Genomic DNA, 27,128 nt, shown 5'->3' with positions numbered 1-27,128 from the left:
CCCATAGATGGAGATATGTGGTGTCGGCAGCAATTAACCCACCATGACTCACTGCAAAATCTTCCCGTTTTCCCCATCTCATACTCACATTTATCTCTAGCTCTTATTTATATGGTGCAAAGCATCAAAGGCATTCCTTACTACTTGGTTACCCTGTAATCTTCTGACGGTGCACAGCGCCACACAATGGACCGGCAAGGACATGGCAATGGTTGTAGCTATCTTGGCATGGCAGTAGCTAAAGCTAGTCTTGCCCCTTGCAATTTGATTGCACACAGACCAAGCCCTTGTACACACGGTCGGAAATTCCGAGGGAAAATGGACTGTTTCCGTCGGAATGTCCGACCAACAAAGTTTGAGAACTGGATATAAAATTTTCCGACAACATGGTCTGATCGGACTTTGTCCGATCGTTTGTGGAGAATTCCGATCGGACAAAGTGCCACGCATGCTCAAATCAAATTACGAGACCAAAGCTATTGGCTACTAGCCTGAACGTAGTCCCACAGTAACGAACGTCATCAGGTTCTGAACGATCGGATTTTCCGACAACTTTGTCCAACCGTGTGTATGCAACACTAGTTTCGGAAAAAATCTGATGGATTTTTTGGTCGGAATGTCTGACCGTGTGTACAAGGGCTAAGAGCCATGTAGTACAAGGGTACTAGTACTGACTGGATACAAGCTGAATGGAAGATGCCACATGACATAATCGCTGGTAGATCCAAGGAAGCTTGACCTGAAATTGTGCAATCAGACTGTTAGCTTTACACAATTGCACGTGTAAAGTCTGTGTGGCAAATGCCAGCAAACTGTTGTACCTAAAGACTGGGGCAGCCTTTCTCAACTTTTTTTTTTTTTTTTACCTTGGAGCGGTGGTCTCCAAATTTGGGGCCAGATGTGGCCCTTTGCTTGCCTATATCCGGCCCTTGGGTCACTGTTCCATCCACAACTGATGCCAATGATGGGGCACTATTCCTACCACTGATACTAGTGGTGGGGCACCATTCCTCTCATAGACCCCAATGATGAGGTGCTTTTCCTCCCACCGATGCCAACAATGGGGCACTATTACACCCATGATGAGGAACTGTATAAGCCTACTAATGCTGGGGCATTTTCTACTCCAAGTGGCAAGTCTGACCCCCCCCAAAGGATGATAAACTGGCCCTTTGTTTAGAAGCTTTGGAGACCCCTGCCTTAGCGGAACCCTTGAAATAATTTTTTAGGTCTTGGTGAAACCCTGCTAGATCAACTCATTGGGAGTCCATGGGAAAAGCACCATTTACATTGGTGGCCATTAGTTTAGAAGGTTTGGAGACCCCTGCCTTAGCGGAACCCTTGAAATAATTTTTTAGGTCTTGGTGAAACCCTGCTAGATCAACTCATTGGGAGTCCATGGGAAAAGCACCCCTTACATTGGTGGCCATTCAAAATAATGCCCCTTCTGGTGGTCAGAAGGCCACCCAAAGAGGTAGCTAAAAAGATCTCTGGTGTCCTGCAGCTGGCTTTGCCAAGTGGCACTGGCCCTTAAACTTTTGAAGGCACCATGAGATGGTAGGTCATCCCGCCACAGCTCATCGAACTAGCAGCCTTGGGAGGAACCCTGGTTCAGAATGGCTGGACTGGAAGAACAGGAAAATATCTTCCAGATGTTACGGTAACCAATCACATTTTTACTAAAAATACTTTGGTCAATTTTGATTGGTTGCTCAACCATGGATTGCTTCCTGCACTGTTTATTAGAGAACACCATTTAACAGATGTAGACTAATGTCGGAAAACAGCCTGATAATATAGAATGTTTTTTCCTATTTTTCAGATAAAGATGATTCTTATATGTACCAAAGGGAGATCGAACCTCCCTTTCCAATAGAGCAAAGAGAAGGTAAGGCCCACCAAGGGAACCCTTAAACTTAAAACCACCACAAAAAAAAAGTGTATATACTGTGTATTTCAGGTTGTGAACACTGGGTTAGGTTTTTTTTTTGTTGTTTTTTTTTTCAATACTGGCGACCTGCAGAAGTATATCATGGATGTGTCCACTGCTGGATGGAATTGTGTGCAATGGCTAGTGTCTGCAGTATACAGGAGTGATAATATGCACATGAGCACATTGCTGAGTTCTCACATGTAGCTATACTTTGCTTCAAGAACAGATGCATGCAGCCTTTTACTTAAAAAGGAACTTCAACCCCCAACCCCCTTTTTCCCCCCACATTTACCTTTTTTACTGATTTATCCACATAACACACACACACACACATAAAATACAATGGTATTCTGTAGGAATCCAACACTTTGCTACTGCACACTTGGTTCTGCGCCAGCCATCTTTTTTCTCTGATGTCATCGGGAGCTGGCGGCCTCTTCCAAGTTATTGCAGCTGGCCCCCTGATGTGCATATTCTGCAGTGTGTTGTCATAGGGCTGGCTGACACAAATAGGCAGCGAGCCCTCTGGTGACAGGCCAAGGTACATGCTCCTTAGCGTACCTTTTTGGGTTGTGTTATGCAAGTTTCCCAGGAGGCTGCTGGCAACTATATTCTCGCCTAGGCTAGAATCTAGGAAGTAACCCAAAAAAGACAGTTAAAAAAAAAAAAAAAAGCCTAAAGCCGCGTACACAAAATCAAACAATCTGGTGGAAAAGTCCGGCGGACTCAAGTCCACCGGACAATCCCCCCCCCCGTGTGTAGGCTCCGGCGGACTTTTTTTTACCCAAAAGTCTGGCGGACTAAGAAAGTAGTTTTGCACCTAAATATGTCCGCCGGACTCGCATTTCGGCAGACAATACAGCTGTGTATGTGCTAGTCCACTGTACTTGAAATGAACTGACTTTTCCCGTCCGGAGAGGCGTGGGGGTCCCCCCTAGGTCCATATCAGACCCTTATCCGAGCACGCTACCCGGCCGGTCAGGAAAGGGGGTGGGGACGAGCTAGCACCCCCCTCCTGAGCCGTACCAGGCCGTGTGCCCTCAACATGGGGACATGGGGGGTGCTTTGGGGAAGGGGGGCCGCGCGGCTCCCCACCCCAAAGCACCTTATTCCCATGTTGATGAGGACAAGGGCCTCCTCCCGACAACCCTGGCCGTTGGTTGTCGGGGTCTGCAGGCGGGGGGCTTATCGGAATCCGGGAGCCCCCTTTAATAAGGACCCTGACAACCAACGGCCAGGGTTATCGGGAAGAGGCCCTTGTCCCCATGTTGATGAGGACAAGATGCTTTGTTGAGGGCACACAGCCTGGTACCGGCTCGGGGGGCTCGCTCGTCCTCACCCCCTTTCCTGACCGGCCGGGTTGCGTGCTCGGATAATGGTCTGATATGGACACCTGGGGGGGACCCCCACGTCGTTCTTTCGGCGTAGGGCTTCCCCTTTAACTCCATACCAGGTGACGGGGCCATTGACGCTTCCTTCGCTAGTCCCGGCTACCTGGAGCCATGTTCAAATGAACGGACTTTCCTCCGTGTGTGTGGGCGAGTCCGTTCATTTCAAAAGTACGGCGGATAGTCCGGCGGACTAAGTCCACCGGACCTAGTCCGCCGCAAAAGTACCGTGTGTGGGCAGGTAGCTCGTTCGGAAAGTCCGGCGGTTTGTCCGCCAGACTAAGTCCGCCGGATAGTCTGATACGTGTGTACGCGGCATAACTGTCAGAGGAAGGGGGAGGCGCGATATGATCAAAAACGAGTCGGGAGGGTGAATGACAGTTCAAAAAAATTACGGGAAAGGAACACATTCTATTTAAAATTAACTCAAAGGGCATATGTAATTTTCAATGGAAAATTTGGTAGAACCCTTAAAACTTTTTTTTTTCTCTAACTAAGCATATCTGCTATATAGGAGCTGCTATTGTGGACTTAATATTTGAAAATAAATATACCCATATCCTTCACTCAATGGCCCAGGACAAGCATGCAGCCAGGGAAGTGTCAGGACACCTGACTTTTGGGTCACCATGAAGTGGATGTAGGACAAGGTTGACCACTCTGGACCTTCAGAAAAAAGTCGGCAATATCCGCTCCCTTGTTTCCTATTACTGTGGCCTGTTTGTGGGTGGTACGGGGCTCTGCGGTTGTGTGCTTTAGTCTTAATGAGCTCATCAGGCAAGATTATTGGTACATGTTACCATACGCCAGTTGCTTTTGTTACTTAATGCCCAAGCACACACACACACGAGGCGTTCCTGTTTACCATCCAGGTGAGACCACATCCAAGTATCCAACACAAATACAGGGCACATACAGGGTTATCCCAAGGGCTGGTTAGGAAAACACACACATAGGTTTATCCCATATAGCAAACATCAATAATACGTAAAGGGCCACCACCCCATATCAATAAATCGGCAATCAATTTTCATTCTTTTTATTATCGCTAAACAGTAACGTCTGATTTCTATCAGTATTTTACACATGGTGGTAAACCTTTCCACTGCCCTGAATCTGTTCCCTGAACTTATCTTGTTCAAGTACAATTCTCAACATTCTGACTTCAAATTAAAAGTGCCCACATAGTATAAAATGTTATTGTGCAATCTCTCCATTATTAGATCTGCTAAAGCTAGCCAGGCATCCATTCTAATCAATGTTGATGAAGGATCTTTCCTGAAAGGTTATTGTATAGCTCAGGGGTCTCCCAACTTTCTAAGCAAAGGGCCAGTTTATTGTCCTCCCAGCTTTAGGGATGGCTGGACTGTGGCCAGTGTTAGTAGAAAATGTCCCAGCATAAGTGCCCCATCATTGGTTTTAATGGGAGGAATAATGCCCCATTGTTGATCTCAGTTATGCCGCGTACACACGATCGAATTGTCCGGCGTACTTAGTCCGCCGAAACGCATTTCACCGGACAATTCAATCGTGTGTGGGCTTCAGTGGACTTTCTCAGCGTAAAGTCCGGCGGACTTAAAGTATTTTTGCAGTCCAATCTTTCTGCCGGACTTGGGTTTCAGCGGACAATATGTTCGTCAGTATGCTAGTCTGGCGGACTAAGAATGAGGCATGCTCAGAAGCAAGTACGAAAAGGAATCTATTGGCTACTGGCTATTGAACTTCCTTTTTCTAGTCCCGTCGTACGTGCTGTACGTCATCGCGCTAGCAAACGCCAGACTTTGTGTTGCCAAGTCCGTTCGGTAGAAAGCCCGCCGGATTGTTTGCCGGACTAAGTACGCCGGACAATTTGATCGTGTGTACGCGGCATTAGAAGAATAGTGCCCCATTGATAGCGTCAGTAGGGGAATGGGGCTCCACATGGCTTTTTTTTTCCTCGAACAATAGGTGCTGGAACTCAACCACGACCCCCCAAAACCCCTCCATCCACCCACACCCTCCAAATCACATCAAATAGTGGGTGCGGTCAGTCAAATTTCATGAACCGTAGGAGGGTGATAAAGGGGCATTAAATACCAGGATTGCATTACATACAGAGTGCAGAGTTCAGGGGGGTTACACACAGAGTGCAGAGCGGTCACTTGTAAACACAGAAACCAGACTTCTGTGTTTACATGTGATTGTGGTCAGCAGCCCCCCCCGCCCCCCCCCCCCCCCCAGGGTCTGAGCCAGAGGAGGTGGAACTGCGTTCCACCAAGTTCCCCCTGAAAAAAAGCCCTGGGTCTCCATCATTGGGGTCAGTTCGTGGAATAGTGATCCAAATAAATGTACGCAAAGGGCACCCAGGTCTGCAGTTTGGAGACCACTGGTATAGCTTATAGCTAGCATACGCAGCTGTCCGAATACCCAACCTGTCACTCCATATGACTCTATAGGATGTTAGTCTGTTAAGGGCATGCTCAGATAAGGATCTGGTGTGGATTTTTGGGGGGACACCATGCTATTTTATTTTTCTGTCTGGGTCTGGTATAAACTTACGGGCATGCTACTCCATTTCTTTTTTTTTTTTATGGGGTTGCACTTAACATTCACACAGACCAGAAGGACCTCGTAAAAATGATAAAGGGTGAACCCGTTTTTTTTTTTTTTTTTTACTATCCCTGGACACTTTGATTACATGGCCGGTGATTAGCTGCAAATAAATAAATGGGGTCTGATGTGACCACTGGTTGCTAAGGAAGCAGCGGTTGCCGGCACTGCCGCTTCCTTAGTAACCTTGACAGTGGAAGAGGGAAGCTGTCATATATAGTAGCAGAAGAGAAAAACCCTACTGTATATGATGTTCAGCTCCTGCTGAATGGGCTGTTCATCCAGTGAGTGGAGGAATGTCTGAATAAAGTTCGGTCAGACCCAGTGTTTGGACCAAACCATAGCTCATTCCTAGTAACCAGATATGGTGCATGGACCAAGAGAAAATGACCTGTCAATAACCTATGCCCCAACGTGTAGAGATCCAAAAGCAATATTCCCAACGCACACTTTCCTCAAAATGGCTGTTCAGTAATGCTGTGTGCTGTAATGACCAAAGACTGGAAACTGTAGGCAATCATAGTGAATAGAAAGAAAGTATTCCTCAAAAGGGTCCAAAACTTAATTCACATGGTACCCATAGGGCAGTGGTCTCCAAACTGCAACCCGGGGGCCAGATGTGTCCCTTCACTTGCCTTTATCTGGCCCTTGGATTACTATTTCACCAACTGACACAAATCATGATGGAGCACCATTCCCCCTACTGACACCAAACATGTGGCGCTGTTCTTCTCATCGCTATAAACAACGGGGCATTCTTCCTCCCATTAAAACCTATGAAGGCACATGGATTTTGGAGTAATTTAGACTTCCAGTGGCCACAGTCTGGCCCCCCTAAACCCTGAAGGACCGTAAACTGGCCCTTTGCTTAGAAAGTTTGGAGACCCCTGCCATAGGGCAATGTTTTGGAGCCACGCAGGGCCCCTTCATCAGGCAAGTGACACTCCCCGATGAAGGGGCCCTGCGTGGCTCCAAACACTGCCCTATGTGTACCATGTGAAATAAGCTTTGGACCCTTTTGAGAAAACCTTGGTGTGCTGATGACCTTTCTTCACTCCAACCTGTACAGAGACCCCTGGAGAACGTGGGGGGAAAAATATTCATCCTGCCTGGTCCTCATTATTTCCCCATGATGATGCACAAGGGTCATCAGCACAGGGTATAAACATGCTTGCTCAGCTAATGCAATCCATTTAGGTTTATGCCACAATTTTCCGCACAAAGCAATTACATTCTGACTGAATAGTATAGCAGGTAAACCTGTGGGTGCAAATGTCCTACAGTGAAGATCTAGAATTGTAATATGTATGTATGTATGTATGTATGTATGTATATTGCTGTAAAATATTAACAAGCATATCCCTTGTCTCTTAACAGTAATTGACCTTCCTTTCCTGATCAGAGGTGAACCAGTATTGTCACCACGTGGCAGAAGGCCCGCACCAACCATAAGCAACAACCTGAAAGATTTCCCTCCAGGGAAACCCAGTAGAGCCAATATCGGAAATATCTGCAGGAAGACCCGGCCAATCATTTCATATGGTGTCGAGAACCTTCCCCAGACGGGGTTCTCTCACCTCAGCAGACAAGGGAACGCCATTAATAGCGCGGAGGAGGGATACGCCAGGTGCTGCGGTCAGTCTGATAAACTGCGATGTGCGCTGAAAGCAGTAAGTCTCCATTCTTTTCAACCTTTCACATTCAGTAAACAGGCAGACATGAGTAGCTTTTAGCACCAGTTAAGTAGAACAAAGTATTCAGAAGCAAAAATGTTATATGGATTCCTGTCAATCATATTTGGCTGACAATTTTACAGCCCATACAGTGCCTTGAAAAAGTATTCATACCCCTTTAAAGTTTCCGCATTTTTGTCAGGATACAACCAAAAACGTAAATGGATTTTATGTAAAAAAAACAAGACCAACAAAAGTGGCACATAATTGTGAAGTGGAAGGAAAATGATAAATGGTTCATTTATTTTTTATTTTTTTTTTACAAATACCACATATACTCGAGTACAAGTCGAGTTTTTCAGCAAATTTTTTTTGTGCTGAAAATGCCCCCCCCCGGCTTATACTCGAGTCAAGCACTTTTCTGCAGCAGAGAATGGCATTTTCCGAACCGATTTTGGGGCCACGTATCTCGTGGCCACTTGGTCCTGGGAATCTAAAATTTGGTGTGCAAACCCAGTGGAACTAGCACTACAACATATCCAAATCTGGGGTCCCTAGCACCAGGTGGCCCCAAATTCGGTCCGGAAAATTCTCTGCTGCTCCTTAACTACTGAGTTTGAAGTTCGAAGGTCCTATGGCTGCAAATGGGCACAGAGAGGCTGCAAATGGGCATTGTTGAGCCTCTTTTCCACTTACTTGGATATGTTGCAGTGCTAGTTCCAAGTGGAAAAGTGGAAAAGAGGGTCAACAATACACATTTGCAGCCTCACTGTGCCCATTTGCATGCCTCACTGTGCCAATTTGCAGCCATAGGTCCCCCCAACGTCAAACTCGGTAGTTAAGGTGCCCCCTAGCTGCAGCCCAAATTTGGGGTCTCTGGACCCAAAGGGTCCCGAAATGACTGGGTTTCCTAGCACTAAGTGGCCCCGAGATACAGGGTCCCAAAGTCGGTTCAGAAAATGTCAAGCACTTTTGTGCAGCAGAGAATGATATTTTACAAACTGAATTTGGGGCCCCCTGGTGCTAGTAACCCCAGATTTTGATATGTTTTAGTGCTAGTTCCACTGGGTTTGCACACCAAATTTGGGGTTCCTAGCACCAGGTGGCCCTGAGATATTTCCGGTTTTCGGAAAATGTCATTCTCTGCTGCAGAAAAGTGCTTGACATTTTCTGAACCAACTTTGGGGCCCCATATCTCGGGGGCCACAGTGCTAGGAAACCCAGGCTTTTCAGGACCCTTTGGGTCCAGAGACCCCAAATTTGGGCTGCAGCTAGGGGGCATCTAGGAACCCTTAACTACTGAGTTTGACATTCGGGGGACCTATGGCTGCAAATTGGCACAGTGAGGCATGCAAATGGGCACAGTGAGGCTGTGACCCTCTTTTCCACTTACTACTTATTTCTCACCCTAGGCTTATACTCGAGTCAATACGTTTTCCCAGTTTTTTTGTGGTAAAATTAAGTGCCTCGGCTTATAGTCGAGATGGCTTATACTTGAGTATATACGGTATGTGAAAAGTGTGACGTGCATTTGTATTCTACCCCCTTTACTTTGATACCCCTAACTAAAATCTAGCAGAACCAATTGCCTTCAGAAGTCACCTAATTAGTAAATAGAGTTTTGTGAACCAGGGGAAGCAGCCATGCTGTAATAGAAAAGGGCATTTACCAAACGTCCGTCACACGATTAGAGGCACACAGTTCTAAAATGTCTTTTCTTGCTTTAACTGTACCCTTCACTGGAAAGATAAAGACATAATAAAAAGGCTATATAGTTGTAGGTGTGATGGTCAGCTGTCCATAAATGGCCATATGGTAAAACACAAATGGTATATGTAACATATTGATTTCTATTCATATAAAAAATATGAATACGTTTATATATTCTCAAACGGATATGTACTGAAAACTTGACCAGCTATACTTTCCCTAACTTGCGGTAACGTAATCACCTGCTCTATTCTAGTGGGAGAATGCCCTGGACGATTTCTGCACAGAGGAATTCACAATAAAGACCCGTCACTTCCACTGCTGCAAGAAGGCTGGTGTAGAGAGGGAGACCTGCTTCACCGACGAGGCCCCAAACCCCAACTACATCAGCTCTGCCCCCTTGCTGGAGATCGGCAGTGCAGACATCCCATCTGTGCCCATGCCACGGAGCCTGAAACCTTGCTCTCCTCGCTCACTCACGTGCCTAAATAACCCAGAAGGCAAATACAAGATTTCAGACCTGGCCTTCCCACCCGGAGAACCCAAAGCCAGCAACATCCAGAACATCTGCAAGCTTAGGAAATATCGCCCTCTGTATTCTGACAACGAACTGCCCAAAAGCAGCTTCGGGCACTACGTAAGGCGGGCTAAAGCCATCAACCACATGGAGAATGCAATCAGAAAGTGCTGCAAGAATGAAGATGTGGCCTGTGCACATAGTGGGGTCAGTGGTTTTTCATATATATATATATTTTTTTTTATTTTTTTATTTTAAATGTCTTTTATGGAAAGGTGTTTAGAGGACACAAACACGCATTCTGATTTTTATGTAGGAGTTCATGTACCAACATTTTTTTTAAAGTTTTACAACAAGTTGAACGAGGAATGTCACATCTCAGGAATGTCACATCTCAGGAATGTTAAAACATATTGATCTCAGTATTTGGACTCACATGGACACACAGTGGCAGGTGGGGTCATCAAAAGCCCCCTGTGTAAGACCAATTTTTGGGCCTCCCAGTCAGGAAGCCCTCCTGTATATAATCTCCCCAGGGAATCCTCAGTTTTTTCATAAGGAAGGGTCCAAGAACCCATTTGACCCACATCTAGTATAAATAAACCATTAAATACCCAGAAGTCTTCTTTGCAACTGCAAGTCCATCTCTTAGCCCTTGTACACATGGTCGGAGATTCCGACGGAATGTGTCCGATCGGACCGTTTTGTCGGATATTCCGACTGTGTGGTCTACATCGGACCGTTTCCGTCGGAGTATCCGCCGGACCAAGTTTTCCAACTTGTTGGTAAAATTTTCTGACAAAATGCTCCGATCGGACATACTCCGATCATGTGTAGAGAATTCCGATCGGACAAAGTGCCACGCATGCTCAGATCAAATTCCTACACCAAAGCTATTGGCTACTAGCGTGAATGTAGTCCCGTCGTAACGTAAGAACGTCATCACGTCGGATTTTCCGACAACTTTGTCCGACCGTGTGTATACAACAGTTTCGGACAAAATCCGACTGACAGAATCCAACGGATTTGGTTGTCTGAATCTCCGACCGTGTGTACAAGGGCTTAGGAAGGGGGGGGGGGCATATGTTGTGCAATGATAATTAGGTACGTAGAGTATTCATCTGTCGTGTGCTTTCCAAAGTTCACCACCGCAGTTTTGTTGGAAGCATACTGTACTAACATTTGAAGAAACTTAGGCTGACCACACATGGTTAGATTTTCATTTGAAGATTTATAGAAAAATTACTCAATTGCATTCCATGTGCTTTGCAAGGCAGTTGCGATGGGACCCCATACAATTAATTGGGTGGCATCTGGCAGTGGTACAGCCTGAGAATGCAACATGCTGTTAAATTATGGCCGTAGCATGTGTACACCCCTTCTTTAGGTGGGCAGGGTACCTTTTTAACCCCCCCCCCCCCCTTATACGTGCCAATTTCGATCCAGAATTGTGCATGAGAGCAGCAGCTCCCTGCTCTCTCCCTCCTCACAGGGCAGATTGATGGCAGCAGCTTCTGTTGATCAATCTAAACCTTTGACGATGGAGCAGGGTGCACGGCCGAGCCCTGCTGGCTGTGTCAATGGATGTAGACAGGGCGGCCCAAGAGCGAGCTTGTATGAGTGTCCCCATAAAAAAACTGCTTTTTTAGGGGGCACTCGCCAAAGAGGAGGAGCCAGGAGTGCTGGCAGAGGACCCAAGAAAAGGAGGATTGGGGCCGCTCTGTCAAGCAATTACACAGAACAAGTAAGCGACTTGTTGATTTTTTTTTTCTTATCACCTTAACCGCTTGCTTTCCCTGCTCCCTCTGGCCACCAGTGTGAACCAGCCCTTAGAAACATGATTAACATGCATTTTTCATATAATCCTATTCTGTATGCTCCCAAGATGCCAGGCTATAAAGAGTGCATTGAGTAGAACAGCTCAACACCTAGAAAAGTTTAGCCTCATCTTCAGAGTATGACAGGACACTAGAGGACACGCCATTTTGGATACCATCCAAATAGACCTTTTGGTTTGGGAATTTGGAGCAGTTGAACATCAGGCGCAATACACACTCAGTTCTTGCCCAAAAGAGCCTAAGCCAATAAGAACGTTTTCTATCTAAAAACATTGATACCTGGAGCTCTTATGAAAGCCTTAAACCACCACAGGACATTGGGAAGCTTGTCGAGACCATAGGTGTCCCATGATTATAACAAATATGGTGGAACCTTTGTTCCTTGTGTGTTTTATATACCTTTTTTTTGTCATATAGTGGCAGAAGACTCTGTCCAAGTTTTGCGAAAAAGAGCTGGAAGTGAAGACCAAGCATTATGAATGTTGTACGAAGAACGACCAAGCCAGTATGTTCCGCTGCTTTGCCAGTCAGGCCCCATTCCCAGAATATGACAAAGAGTTGGAAAGCCTGAACCTCAGCAATATCACAGACAGCATCCTGGAGAAGATCTGCTCAGAGTGCAAGCTCCTCACTAAACAGTACGTGCCGTTCAGTATATTATGTCCCTAAACCACCAGTAATGCCAACTCCTTTTCCAGGGACAGTCCTAGTTCTCAGGATCTGTCCTTGGTAAATGGCTTTCCTAGAAATGTTCCCGATTATTAATTGAGCAACGCTGCAATATACCTGGTTTCCAATCTCTACACTTAATTCCGTCCTTTTTCATATTGTGTTGGTATGTACAGAAAATAGACGGAGCACTGGTGCACTGAAGTCAGAATGGGTCTCTGTAGCTGTATATAGCAGTTGTTCCCAACATTATTGAAACAAGGACCCAGTAAATTCTTCCAAAACCCTCCATAACAGTAACAATATGGGAATGAAAAATATGTATTGAAATGCTGGATGGGGTTGGGTGTCACTGTGGGGAGATGGGCATTCTAGGGGGGGGGGGGGGGTTAGGAGACTTGGTGGCCCTGTAGGAGATGATGTTTCTGGAGGGGGCTGGGGGGGCACTGTTGGCGGAACTGTGAGCACTGTTAGCCCTTGTACACACGGTCGGAGATTCCGACAACCAAATCCATCGGATTTTGTTCGAAACTGTTGCATACACACGGTCGGACAAAGTTGTCGGAAAATCCGATCTTTCAGAACGTGATGACGTAATGTCGTTACAATGGGACTACGTTCAGGCTAGTAGCCAATAGCTTTGATGTAGGAATTTGATCTGAGCATGCGTGGCACTTTGTCCAATCTGAATTCTCTACACATGATCGGAGTATGTCCGATCGGAGCAGTTTGTCGGAAAATATTTCCGGCAAGTTGAAAAATTTGGTCCAACGGAAACAGTCCGATGCAGACCACACACAGTCGGAATATCCGACAAAACGGTCCGATAGGACACATTCCGACGGAATCTCCGACCGTGTGTACAAGGGCTTAGACTGGAAGCACTGAGGGGATCTGGAGGCTTGGCAGTAGGGTAAAGGGGCACTGTGGGAGGTTGGGAGGCACCCTTGAGGCTGAGGGCTCTTAGGAAGCCTAGGGACACTGGAGGGGTTGAGGGACACTTTGAGCAATTATGGGAAGTTGGAGGCACTATGTAAGCTAGGAGACATTGTGGAAGGTTGGGGTATCTGCAGCTGGCTGGAGGCCTGAGAAGATGGAGGCCATGGCCCGGCGGTTGAGAACCACTGGTCTATAGAACTTTAGAAGGATGAGAGCCCCACAAAGTCTAAGTAAGTCCAGTAGGATTTGTATTTCACAACACAAAATTGAAAAAACAACGTATTTCAAGGACTCAAAAATTTCCTCTTTATTGAGGCCAAGAAGCAAAATGACATGAAATATTATAAGCGAAATATCAAATACCACAACAACAAAGGTGTGTTTTGTAAAGACTATACACGTGCTGCAAACATTAATGGTAGTTGCAAATTCATTTCACTGCATCTCCTCTACCGTTCATGTTTTTTGCTCTACATGTATAATTTTCATTGTGTAGCATAGGCCTTTTTTTAAGCATGCGCACCCTTGTTTTGTTTCCTAGCTCTGATGAAGGAGTTTTGAGACCCCGAAAGGCGTTTGCTTTTTGATTTTGTGTCCTAAAATAGAATCCCCACTGGATTTACTCAAGCTGTGTTGTAATTTCATCCTAATCTTCTTTATTCATATCTTGTTGGCTCTTAAACCTCAAAGGATAATTTAACCTAAAACCGATATTTCAGTGTTCGGTAGCTGAACAGTTAAAACCACCTGACAGTAATATGTCTCACAACTCGGACCCCCTAACCCTTGTCTTGTAACTGTACTATCTCAATTTAAAATAACATATATGGTGAACTGATCATTTAAATATGGTTGCTTTTGTGACCAAAATGATGCAAATCGGAAGGGATTTTTTTATTTATTTTTTACTATTATCTGGCTCCAAAGCAGCTGGGTATGTTAAGGTAGCCAACGCGTTCCAGGCGCTCAAAACTCCCCCTTCATTGGGGCTAAGAAGCATAGCAACATACAATCTTATATGTTAAATATCAAACAATATTGGTTTATATGATACCACAGCTCTTGGCAGTCACAAATATGGTTTATGCTGCCACCTTGTGGGGTAAACAACACGTTGCAGAGTGTTGTTTGCTTTGCAGCTACTCAAAATCAATATCTATTTGTAACTATGTATAACCAAACTATGCACTTCATTATAAACTGTATACTGTGTATTCAGTGCACAGATTTATTTACACTTTTCTTTGCTTAGTCAATGAAGCCGTTTATTCCCCAGGGTCTAGTATGTGTTCACCATGGGTCACCATCCAGTCACAAAGAATTTTATGTTATTTGTTCTCTTTACATTAATGCTGATCAGCTTTGGTATAATGATAAAACGCACCAAATGCTCTGTGCTTTGGTGCTCATAGGCATTAGACTGCAGCCGAAAACTGACAAAAGCAGGATATGATTTAATGTCAATGGGGCACAGCGGGTTGGGGGCTCATCCGGGATCTGACAGGTTGGATAAACGTATAGACTAAAAAGTGAATGTAAAGCCCCATACACACAATCGGACTTTGTAAAAAACTTTCCCTTGGATTTTTGTACAAAGGGCGTTGGCGGCAAGTTTGTATTGCATACACACGATCGGACTTTGTACAAACTTTCCCTTGGATTTTTGTACAAAGGGCGTCGGCCTTAAGTTTGTATTGCATACACACGATCAGACTTTTTATGCAACAAACACGAACGTATTGCCGCTTCAACGTACTGACGGCACTTCAAAAGAGGACGTTCAGTTACTCCGGCGCCACCCTTTGGTCAACTTCTGTATTGTTGTCTGATCTTTTGCATTGGTTCTGAGCGTGTTTGTACTTTTGTACAAAAGTCCGATGGTTTTGTGTACACACGATCGGACTTTACTCCATCGGACTTACGTTGTCAAAAAGTTTGTGCGTTCGCACAGCCAACAAAAGTCCGATGAAAACCGAAAAGGTTTGTCCGCTGGAGCGTGCACACAGTCGGATGTTGCCTCAAAAACAGCAAATTTGCATGTTTGTTGTCAAAAAGTCAGATCGTGTGCACGGGCCTTAAGAGTACTTCCCTACCCTACACTCTGGATTTTCCATAGGAATATATGGAAAATGTAAACCAGTAATAACAATACCTCAGCTAACAAACTTGGAAAGTCATGCCAAGTCTAGGACAACTACAGGGGCTCGGATCCTGCTCCAGGCCACCTAAAATAGAAACATTTGTTTGGGTTGGAAGTGTCCTACAACAAAGACAATAGAAGTAAAACATAGTCAGCAATACTCATTCACCGGTGTAGATGCAGCAATCTGATTGGATACGGCACATTTTATGCAGTTTGTATTTTTTCATTCTGAGCCCTTGTACACACGGTCGGACATTCCGACAACAAAATCCGTCGTATTTTGTCCAACGGGTTTTGTCCGAAACTGGTGTTGCATACATACAGTCGGACAAAGTTGTCGGAAAATCTGATCGTTCGTAACGTGATGACGTTATTTAAATTACGACGGGACTACGTTCAGGCTAGTAGCTAATAGCTTTGGTGTAGGAATTTGATCTGAGCATGGGTGGCACTTTGTCCGATCGGAATTCTCTACACATGATCGGACAAAGTCCAATCGGATCATGTTGTCGGAAAATTTTTATATCCAGCTCTCAAACTTTGTTGGTCGGACATTCCGGACGGACATTCCGACGGAAAAAGTCAGATGGAGCCCACACACTGTTGGATTATCCGACAACACGGTCCGATCGGACATTTTGCGTCGGAATGTCCGACCGTGTGTACAAGGGCTAACACGTTATTTTGCCTTAATAAAAATAGGCCCAACTTTTTTTTTTTTAACTGTCCTTGTTTTCCCTTATTCCAGGAAACAGTTGCCCCTTCTGGTGTCGGGTATTAAAGATTCCTGCTGTGTCCTTCCCCAGGACAAGAGACTGACATGTGCACAAGAGCAGGTGAGGATACAGCTGTGTATGGGGGGAGGACAGATCAATAGTGTTTGATTACTGTTGAATTATTATGAGTGTGCCCTCTGTGACCGAGAACCATTGTGGTAGATTAATTAAAGGCAAATAGACTGTGCCCTTGCAAACGCAGTTGCTCCAGAACTTGATAACTAAAGGGAAGCTCTGCTGATGACCATCCAATCACATGCAAGCAAAAAAGCGTTTTTTTTTTTTTTTGTTTCCTTGCATGTGATTGGGTATTCTTTGTAGAGTGAAGCTTCATCTCATTTACTAGGCTTTGGGGCAACTGCACTTGCAAAGTGCACAGTCTATTTGCCTTTAGTAAACCCGTCCCATTGTCTGAAGCTACAAGGTGCCAACCCCAGCCTTGCTTGCTTACCATGTTTAAAGTGAGAAGCGTTGTTCGCTGTACCTTTTTTTTTTTTTTTTTTTTTTTTTTTTATTCTCTCTTTTTATTATGTAATTAGACATACATCAATAAATATAAACTAAACCTTCTCATTTCCATACCGTCATTACAATGTACATTTGTTCTCCCTTCTCCCCCTACCCTAAAAAAAAAAAAACCCAAACCCCCCTGTGGTACCTTATTTTAACATCTAGTTTTAGGATTTGTTCCCACCACATTTATGTATATCTAGCAGGTTCCTGGTGGGTGGTTTTAAACCCTACCAAGTGGCAGCAGATGTAAGGCCTAAAAGTGTGCACGGGGATGAATGGCGGGGCTTTGCCGCCCAGCGTGCTGAACCATGTCTGCTGTATGTTGACCATGGCTGTCACTTGGGCTCTATGGCTTCTCTCCTGCTCACAAAGTGATCCCACTGCGGGAAGAAATCTTCCCACTAAACACACCGGACCCAACAAAATGTTTTGCTTTTTCCAGCATTTTTTTTTTTTTTGCTGCATTTTATTTTGGCTGCACTTGATACGCACGCGACAAACATATCATGCCTGTGTTGAAGAGCATTTGCGACATGTATGTCAGACACATGAAAATCCTGCCGCCTCCTGAATGTCTGACTAATGCCAGTTTATAATAGGTCTTATAGGCAGGTGCAGTCTATTTTCTCCACAGTAGGTGGCGCTTGACTTCAGCGGCATTGCAGTTGGAGAGGAAGTTAAGAAACATGGTTTCCTGGGTCACCAGTGAAGCTATCTGATTGGATATGGCTGCTCCATGTGACTCTGGCAGCCATCTTTGGTCAGGCAGAGCCTAACGGTTTCCTGAGCAGAGAGTTGCTGACTATCTGTCACAGCTCCCTGCTCTGCGTTCTCCTCGCTCCACTGGAGTGCTGGGCTGTGGAGGGGACTACTGGCTCTGGCTCTCAATGGCTCATGGCTGTCGGTCCAGGCCGTAGTTGCCAACATTGTCAAAAAATGTATAGGGACACTTTTTTTGTCTGTCCCCGGAGTGTTATTATAATTAGGGGGTGGGGCATTCATTTCTAGACAGGCCATAGTGGGTGAAGAAAATGCGTTGTGCGAATCGAAGATGGGCATGGATTAAACGAAATATTGGGCATGGCTTAAAGGGGGCGTGGCTCAATGGGGTGTGGTTTAAGTCTGAGATGAACGACAGGTGGAGGAAGAAAGAAAGAAATAAGAAGGGAAGGAGAGAGGGAGGAAAGAAAGGGATGGAGGGACAGCAGGCCCAGATCCTGCACCACAATAGCAATGTGTATTCCATAAAATTTAACAATCAGCAGATAAAGATACTCCAAACACCTAGTGTTGGTGCTTCAATCATCACGGCACCATGGTTGTTATGGTGTTGGGATGATTGAAGCGCATTATTTCTATTACATTGCAATATAAAATTAAATCGTTCAGCTCACTATGAGGCAGAATCAGTAGGAGCACTGAGCGTGTCACTTGCCACGTCGCCTGCCATCGGGTGCCCCCCCAGCGGAGTGCCTCCTTGCATCGGGTGCCCCCCCAGCGGAGTGCCTCCTTGCATCGGGTGCCCCCCCCAGCGGAGTGCCTCCTTGCATCGGGTGCCCCCCCAGCGGAGTGCCTCCTTGCATCGGGTGCCCCCCCAGCGGAGTGCCTCCTTGCATCGGGTGCCCCCCCAGCGGAGTGCCTCCTTGCATCGGGTGCCCCCCAGCAGAGTGCCTCCTTGCATCGGGTGGCCCCCAGCAGAGTGCCTCCTTGCATGTCCTTACATCTCCTGTTACAGAAGACCAGCTCGTGGAGGCGGAAGGGAAGAACTAAGAGGCAGCTGGGTTCCGCCTCTTGTTTTGTCGCTTCCTCACGATAGCTGGTCTTTTGCAAAATGGTGGCCGGCGGAGACAATTCACAGTGCCGGCCGTGGACCTCCTAGCAGCAGCAAAAAAACAAAAAATTAAATAAATAAATAAATTGGGAAACAGCAGATTTCCCGGGACATTTTCTAGGAAATGGTAAGACTGGGACAAAGGTCTAAATTCCGGGAATGTCCAGGGAAATTCGGGACAGTTGACAACTATGGTCCTGGCACCTAGCCGATCCTGACGTCATTGTCGGGATAACGTGGCTGGACCGGGTCTGTGACGCCAGCAGAGAGCGGACTTCAGCCCGCTCTCTGCTGAAAACGGGTCACAGACATGCAAAACAAAATTGCACGCCTGCGATCCATATAAGTACAGCCATACGAGCCCAAGCTGGACTTCTACTTTAAGCAGAGAATCTAAGTCAGGCTGAAATGTATTAAGAACTCCCTCTAGTGGATAATCTACAAATCTTCAGATTTGATGTAAAACATTTATGTATGAGCAAGCATCTGCGTGTTTTATCAAATACTACTTTGTTAAACACTACTATGATCGCTTACGTTCCCCTTTAATTCTTATCTGTGCCTTATGGATTCCTCCTACAGAAAGAAACATTCATGAAAACTCTGTGCGGCCCCAAGATGGACTCTTGGAAGGACAATCAGAACTGCTGCAGCAAGGATGAGCTGGAGAGGGGGGAATGTTTCAACGCCTACCTGCAGAACGTCACCATGGCCATTTCACACAGAATACAGAGCGTAAAGGTGGAGTAGGACAATGGCAGCTCATCTGCAGCTGAAGATGTGCCCATGCGGACAGCGATCCTGCACCCAGACCCACATGGAGGAATCCAATCCATCAAATTCCATTGGATGTCCCTGTGTAATATATCATGAATCTCATTCATCCTGGGAAAGTTTTATGTACCAAGGGGGAAGTGGGTCCATTCTTCAGAACCCTTACACAGAGGCCTGTATGTAGGCTGCTACTGCTTGTAGTTCACAAAGTCACCATTGTATAGAATGCATAACAATGGAGTTACTAGCCATTGCAATGGTATTATGTGGCTCCTAGACACACCCCTTCTATAGGTGGCGGTATCAATGGCATAGCTGGTGAGGAGAGGGAGGGGAGGCTTATGCAAGATGGTGTGGTTACACAATCAGTAGTGCCAGCCTTATAAATGCTTGTGCCCAATCAGATGCTCACTTGTATATCATATACAGCTTACTTTAGATTCCCTGAGTTTTTGCCTAGGCATGCGACCTACACCCTATACAATTGCCTAAGCACATACCCAGGGGCCATATACAAGTGCCTAGTCAATCTACCTAGAAGCCCAATGTTTCCGTTTAGTCAATGATCCAAAAAGTAATATATTTTATCCATAGGTCTCAACCACCGTCCTAGACCTTCTTTCATGGACTGTGTATATGCTTAGTCAGTCTGAGACCCTATATCTCTGCTTAACTACCACAGGGGTCCTTAACATTTACCTAAGGGGGTCCTACAGAGGCCCCTATGCATGTGCCTTATCAGCCCAATTAGCTTATAAATAGTGTTGGAGGGGTCTGTTAATTTTTTTTTAAATATAAACTTTCCAATGATGCCTTCAGCTTTTGTTAAGGATTATGGAGTGCTGCCAGGCTGCTGGTCAATGTCAGCACATATAGTCCCTACCACTAGATTTTTTTATTAGCCATTGGAGTTATGGGTGGGTGCTTCAAAAATGTCTTCTATCCCCCCCCCCCCCCCCCCCCCCGAGTTCCAAGCTCTGCTTCCCACCCCCACCGCTCTGAGCAAGTGAGAGACTCCTTCTCTGCATTAAACAGAGGGGCCAGCAGATGGCACCAGACTCCCTTGTAATGGAAGTGGCAGGGGGGAGGAGCAGGGAACACACCTCTGTTGTCTTTGCGGGATAGAAGAAGCTGGCGAATAAAACTTGCCCTGCTGCCATCTACGAAAAGCTGTCATTTTTCTTGCTGGGTGGACTTGCCCTCTAGAGCCGGGGCCACACGTTACAATCTGCTTCTACAATCCCGGTACAATTCCTTCAAATTCGCCAACTACAGCGCGAGAGCCCATCTAGTCAATGCGTGCAATGGTTATTCGGCTGGGTGGGCACTAGGTAGTCACCGGGAAATGATAAGAAGGTTGTAATGTGTGTAGCCAGCTTAGGGTGGAGTTTTTAAATGCTTTTTTTCCCATTTATATAGAAAATATTTCAGCATTTTTCTGGAGTGACCGTATATCCACTATCACTGGCGGCTTTAAGCTCACATTTAAAAACCTTTTTAGTTGATAAGGAGATTGAAAGTAATAAAAGTTATTTTTGTATGTATAAATGCAGTGGAATAAAAATAAAAATCATAAAGAATCCTCATTTGTGTCTAGCTTGACTTCTATTACTACACTATCCCTATATAAACTGATCATTTTATACACCCCTGCCAGTGTTAAATGGTTTGTCTCATCCCTGTAAACTGATACATTCTGCAGAAGAGCTTGTGCTTTTGAAAAAAACAGACTTGCTGGTTGGATCACCAGATGAAAACGGAAGGAAGAATGCCTAACAAGGGAAAACTAATGTAGCCATCACATACAGTATCTCATGAAAGTAAGTACACCCCTCTCATTTTTGTAAATATTTTATTCTATCTTTTCATGTGACAACACTGAAGAAATGACACTTGGCTACAATGTAAAGTAGTGAGTGTACAGCTTGTATAACAGTGTACATTTGCTGTCCCCTCAAAATAACTCAACACACAGCCATTACACAACGCCACATCGGGGCAGATTTGTGACGGGGGCCTGGCAGATCATTGATAACATCAGACCTGTGGGGGGGGGGGGGGGACTTGGGTGCTGATCTCCGGACAGGTGGCAGTAGGATGGTGAAAGACACTAGTGTGGCAAGAAGTGTCACATAGATACCCACATCTGCTGTGTGACGTCACCTTGATTACTAAGGCGCCCAAAGTGTGCAAAGAAAATATCCCCCCACACCATTACACCACCAGCCTGAACCGTTGGTACAAGGCAGGATGGATCCATACTTTTATGTTGTTTACATCAAATTCTGACTCTACCATCTGAATGTCGCAGCTGAAATCGAAACTCATCGGACCAGGCAACGTTTTTCCTATCCTCTATTGTCCAATTTTGGTGAGCCTGTGCGAATTGTAGCCTCAGTTTCCTGTTCTTAGCTGACAGGAGTGGCACCCAGTGTGATCATCTGCTGCTGTAGCCCATCTGCTTCAAGGTTTGATGTGTTGTGCATTCAGAGATGGTATTCTGCCTACCTTGGTTGTAGCGAGTGGTTATTTGAGTTACAGTTGCCTTTCTATCATCTCCAACCAGTCTTCCCATCCTTCTCTGATATCAACAAGGCATTTTCATCCACACAACTGCTGCTCACTGGATATTTTCTCTTTTTCGGACCATTCTCTGTGAACCCGAGAGATGGTTGTGTGTGGAAATCCCAGTAGATCAGCAGTTTTTGAAGTACAAACAACCATGCCACATTCAAAGTCACTTTAATCCCCTTCTCCATTCTGATGCTTGGTTTAAACTTCAGCAAGGTGTCTTCACCACATCTAGATGTCTAAATGCATTGAATTGCTGCCATGTGATTGGCCGATTAGCAATTTGTGTTACCAAGCAATTCAACAGGTGTACCTAATAAAGTGGCCGGTGACTGTATACATTTAAAGGAACAGTAGTGATTTTTTTTTCACCATTGGATGTATGGTGAACTTCAACATGCTTTTCCATGACTGGAGGGCGCAATTAGATGTATGGTGGAACTACAGTAGCTGCAATATACTAGGGCGACAGAGCTCTGGTAAACTTGTAGTCAACTGCAGTAAAAAATTTAACCACCAGAGGGCACCATCTGATGTATGACATGTATTAGCTGCAATATACTTTCTGACCACCAGATGGCGCCACCAGAAAGTGAAACAGTAGCTGCTATATAATAATTTTTGACCACCAGAGGGTGATGTCAGACAAATGGTGAATTGTAGTCAGCACCATTAGATGGGTGGCAAAATACAGTAACTAATACTTTTTTTTTTCACCATTAGAGGGCGTTATCAAATGGATGGTGAACTGTAGTCAACTGCAATATAATTTTCAACCACCAGAGGTCACTATTAAATGGATGGTGAACTTCTGTAGCTAATATATATATATATAATTTTTTTACCATCAGAAGGCGCCTTTAGATGGATAGCAAACTACAGTAACTGCAGTATACTTTTTAACCACCAGAGGGCAACATCTGACATATGGTGAGCTGCAATATACTTTCTCACCGTCAGCGAGCACTGTTAGACAAGGTGAAATACGGTATCTGCAATATACCTTTCACCACCAGAGGGAGACATCATACAAATAGTGAACTGTAGTCAGCAGCAGTATTTTTTTAACCACCAAAGGGCACCATTAAACGGAGGGATAAATACAATAACTGTAATATACTTTTCCACCACCAGAGGGCGCTATCAGATGGGGAGCTGTAATAAACTGCAGAAGCTGCAATGTTCTTTTTCACCACTAGAGGGCGCCATCAAATGGATGATGAACTGTAAACTGCAATATCATTTTTAACCACCAGAGGTCACTATTAAATGGATAGTGAACTGTAGTAGCTGTATTATATTTTCTACCACCAAAGGGTGCTTTTAGATGGATGGCAAACGACAATATTCTTTTCCACCACCGGAGGGCGCCATCAGATGGATGGTGGACTACAGTCAGCTGCAGTAACTGCAATATAATTTTTAACCACCAGAGGGCTTCATCTGACTTATGGTGAAATGCAGTAGCTGCAATATACTTTCTTATCACCAGATGGCTCCATCAGACAGACGGATTAAAGAGGAAGTAAACCCTGATGGGTTTACTTCCTCTTTTTTTCCCTGCAAAGGTAAAGCATAATGGACTACTATGCATCGCATAGTAGCTCATTATGTGTCACTTACCTGACACAGGAGCCAGCGAAGTCGCCGCTGATCCCTGTAGTCCGCCGCGTCCATCTTGCTGGTGGCGTCTCGCAGCTCCGACCAATGACAGCGGCGAAGCCGCGATGACGTCACTCCCGCGCATGCGCACGGGAGTCGCGCCTCGCAGCTCCGCCGCTGTCATACGGCGAGGCCGCGATGACGTCACTCCCGCGCATGCGCACGGGAGTCGCGCCTCGCAGCTCCGCCGCTGTCATACGGCGAGGCCGCGATGACGTCACTCCCGCGCATGCGCACGGGAGTCGACAAATTTGGCAAATCCATTCTTGGACTTGCCGCATTTAGTGCGCATGCGCGCCGCTGTCTACGGCGCATGCGCCGTAGACAGCGGTGCCCATTTTCGGGCAAATATCTCCTAAACCATATAGGTTTAGGAGATATTGCTTGGACCTACAGGTAAGCCTTAATCTAGGCTTACCTATAGGTCCAAGTTGTTTGGAAGGGTTTACTTCCCTTTTAAAGTGGTTCTAAAAGCAGGTTTTTTTTCTTATTGCATCCAATGCATCAAAATAAAAAGCCTTCTGTGTGTAGCAGCCTCCTCCCCCCCATACTTACCCGAGCCCATCTCTTGTCCAGCGTTGTCCATGAATCGCTAGGCCATCCGGGACTCTCCCACGTGATTGGCTGAGACATAGCGGCGCCATTGGCTCCCACTGCTGTCAATCACAGTCAGTTAGTCAATCAGGAGAGGGAGGTGGTGGGACCTAGTTGGGCTCCATGTCTGAATGGACACAGGGAGCTGTGACTTGGCTTGGGTACCCCCATAGTAAGCTGCTTGCTGTGGGGGGCACTGAACAGGAGGGAGGGGCAGGGGCACAGAAGAGCGACCCAAGAAGAGGAGGATGCGGGCTGCTCTGTGCAAACCCACTGCATAGAGGAGGTAAATATAACATGTTTGTTATTTAAAAAAAAAAAGACGACTTTACAATTACTTTATATACAGTAGCTGCAATATACATTTTCCCCACCAGAGGGTGAGGTCAGACAAATGGGGGACTGTAGTCAGCTGAAATATTTTTTAACCACCAAAGAGCACCACAGATGGCAAAATTCAGTAACCGTAACATACTTTTCCACCACCAGAGGGCGCAGTTTATTACAGTTTACCATCTATCTGATGGATAGATGGTAAACTGTAATAAACTGCTTTAGCAGCAATTTTATTTTTCATCACTAGAGGGCGCCATCAAAATGGTGATGAATTGTAATCAACTGCAATATAGTTTTTAACCACCAGAGGTCACCAACGGATGGTAAACTGTAGTACCTGCAATAAATTGTTTCGTCACCAGAGGGCGCCATTGGATTGATGGCGAACTACAGTAGCTGCAATATACTTTTCCACCACCAGAGGCGCCATCAGAAAAATGGTGAACTACAATCACTACAATATACCTTTTCACCACCAGGTGGCGCCACCAGGCGAATGATAAACTGTAGTCAACTGCCGTTACCTTAAATATAGTTGTTACGACCAGAGGACACCACTAGACACATGGAAAAATGCAGTAACTGTAATATACTTTTTCACCACCAGAGGGCGCAATCAAAACAAGCTGTAAACTGTAGTCAACTGCCGCTACCCGTAATTTATAATTTTTTTTTAAATCTTTTAATTTTTATTAGTTTCTCAGATACATTACAAACCCTAGGACGCCATTAGATGGACAGTAGCTGCAATATACTTTTTTCACCACCAGAGGGCGCCATCATATCTATCATGATCTGTAGTCAACTGCAGTAGTTGCAATATAATATTTGACCAGCAGAGGCCATTATACACCGACTGTCCCCATTCAGAGCACATTACAAGGGGGGAGTATGAAGTCCAGATTGTAGAAACCAACCAGAACTCATTGTTGTGTAAACACAGCTTCCATCCATTGCACCTTGGTGTCACGGAATAATAAGCAGATATATACATAGTGGGGAAGTAGCTGGAAGTGACCCGGGAATTCTGGGATTTCATCCCATTGCCGGGAGATGAGCGGAATTCGGGAATTCTCTGCGATGGTCTGCAATGACACTTGGAGCATGTATGAGTGATGGGCGCTGTGCTCTGTGCTCATTGGCTGCCTAGAGAGGAGGGGGAGGGGCTGTATGCTAAACCTGTACAGAACAGTAGATTTAGACGTACATATAAATCCAGCTCTCCTTTGAAGAGCGATCTGCATTTGGATCACTTTTCAGAGGTGATCGACAGGTAGCCTTTTTTTTTTAATCCATTTTTGCTGACAACTACAGCCATGGGTCGTGTTCGGTGGGCTTGCTGCCCGCCCATCGTGACATGTTGGGTCATTTCTACTGCAGATGTGACGGCAACATGGAACACCCTGTCTGCTGCCTATTGCAAGCACACATTTTTACCACCCCCCCAACCGCACATCTAAATGAGGCTGAAGACTGAGCCTGACATTTGGAACTGGATTAAGGGGGATGGGAGTAGGACAGCGGGATCGGCAGAGGGGCACAGAATGTATAATATGTCTTCCCCGAGACCATTATGTGTAATACTCTGCAGAGCTCTCTGATCGGAGCCATCAGTCCCTATGGGTAGGGATCTGTGTAATACTCTGCAGAGGTCTGTGATCGGAGCCGTCAGTCCCTATGGCTAGAGATCTGTGGAATACTCTGCAGAGGTCTCTGATCTGAGCCATCAGGCCCTATGGGTAGGGATCTATGTAATACTCTGCAGAGGTCTCTGATCGGAGCAGTCAGTCCCTATGGGTAGGGATCTGTGTAATACTCTGCAGAGCTCTCTGATCGGAGCCATCAGTCCCTATGGGTAGGGATCTGTGTAATACTCTGCAGAGGTCTGTGATCGGAGCCGGCAGTCCCTATGGCTAGAGATCTGTGGAATACTCTGCAGAGCTCTCTGATCTGAGCCGTCAGTCCCTATGGGTAGGGATCTGTGGAATACTCTGCAGAGCTCTCTGATCGGAGCCATCAGTCCCTATGGCTAGAGATCTGTGGAATACTCTGCAGAGGTCTCTGATCTGAGCCATCAGGCCCTATGGGTAGGGATCTATGTAATACTCTGCAGAGGTCTCTGATCGGAGCAGTCAGTCCCTATGGCTAGAGATCTGTGGAATACTCTGCAGAGGTCTCTGATCGAAGCCGTCAGTCCCTACGGGTAGGGATCTGTTGAATACTCTGCAGAGGTCTCTGATCAGAGGAGTCAGGCCCTATGTGTAGGGATCTGTGGAATACTCTGCAGAGGTCTCTGATCGGAGCAGTCAGTCCCTATGGCTAGAGATCTGTGGAATACTCTGCAGAGGTCTCTGATCGAAGCCGTCAGTCCCTACGGGTAGGGATCTGTTGAATACTCTGCAGAGGTCTCTGATCAGAGGAGTCAGGCCCTATGTGTAGGGATCTGTGGAATACTCTGCAGAGGTCTCTGATCGGAGCCGGCAGTCCCTATGGGTAGGGATCTGTGGAATACTCTGCAGAGCTCTCTGATCTGAGCCGGCAGTCCCTATGGGTAGGGATCTGTGGAATACTCTGCAGAGCTCTCTGATCGGAGCCATCAGTCCCTATGGCTAGAGATCTGTGGAATACTCTGCAGAGCTCTCTGATCTGAGCCGTCAGTCCCTATGGGTAGG

At 45.8% G+C, this 27,128-nt stretch overlaps 1 protein-coding gene and 1 long non-coding RNA gene across 2 annotated transcripts in view; one reads left to right on the top strand and one right to left on the bottom strand.

The window, feature by feature from the left end:
* The window catches only part of LOC143942815 (extracellular matrix protein 1-like), a 40,755-nt gene extending 19,876 nt beyond the window's left edge, over nucleotides 1–20,879 (top strand). The window contains exons 2-7 of the mRNA XM_077464219.1: nucleotides 1,823–1,888; nucleotides 7,288–7,580; nucleotides 9,550–10,017; nucleotides 12,066–12,286; nucleotides 16,148–16,235; nucleotides 19,102–20,879. Coding sequence (XP_077320345.1) covers nucleotides 1,823–1,888; nucleotides 7,288–7,580; nucleotides 9,550–10,017; nucleotides 12,066–12,286; nucleotides 16,148–16,235; nucleotides 19,102–19,269 — 1,304 coding nt within the window. The 3' untranslated portion in view covers nucleotides 19,270–20,879. The remainder of the gene's footprint in view (nucleotides 1–1,822; nucleotides 1,889–7,287; nucleotides 7,581–9,549; nucleotides 10,018–12,065; nucleotides 12,287–16,147; nucleotides 16,236–19,101) is intronic.
* The window catches only part of LOC143942819 (uncharacterized), a 151,566-nt gene that overhangs the window by 111,922 nt on the left and 12,516 nt on the right, over nucleotides 1–27,128 (bottom strand). The window lies entirely within an intron of this gene.

Source organism: Lithobates pipiens, unplaced genomic scaffold (genome assembly GCF_037356315.1).
Source record: "Lithobates pipiens isolate NorthernLeopardFrog02 unplaced genomic scaffold, aLitPip1_a1.2 Scaffold_30, whole genome shotgun sequence".
Classification (NCBI taxonomy): domain Eukaryota; kingdom Metazoa; phylum Chordata; class Amphibia; order Anura; family Ranidae; genus Lithobates; species Lithobates pipiens.
The sequence above is the reverse complement of the archived record's forward strand: the minus strand, read 5'-3'. Positions and strand labels throughout refer to the sequence as shown.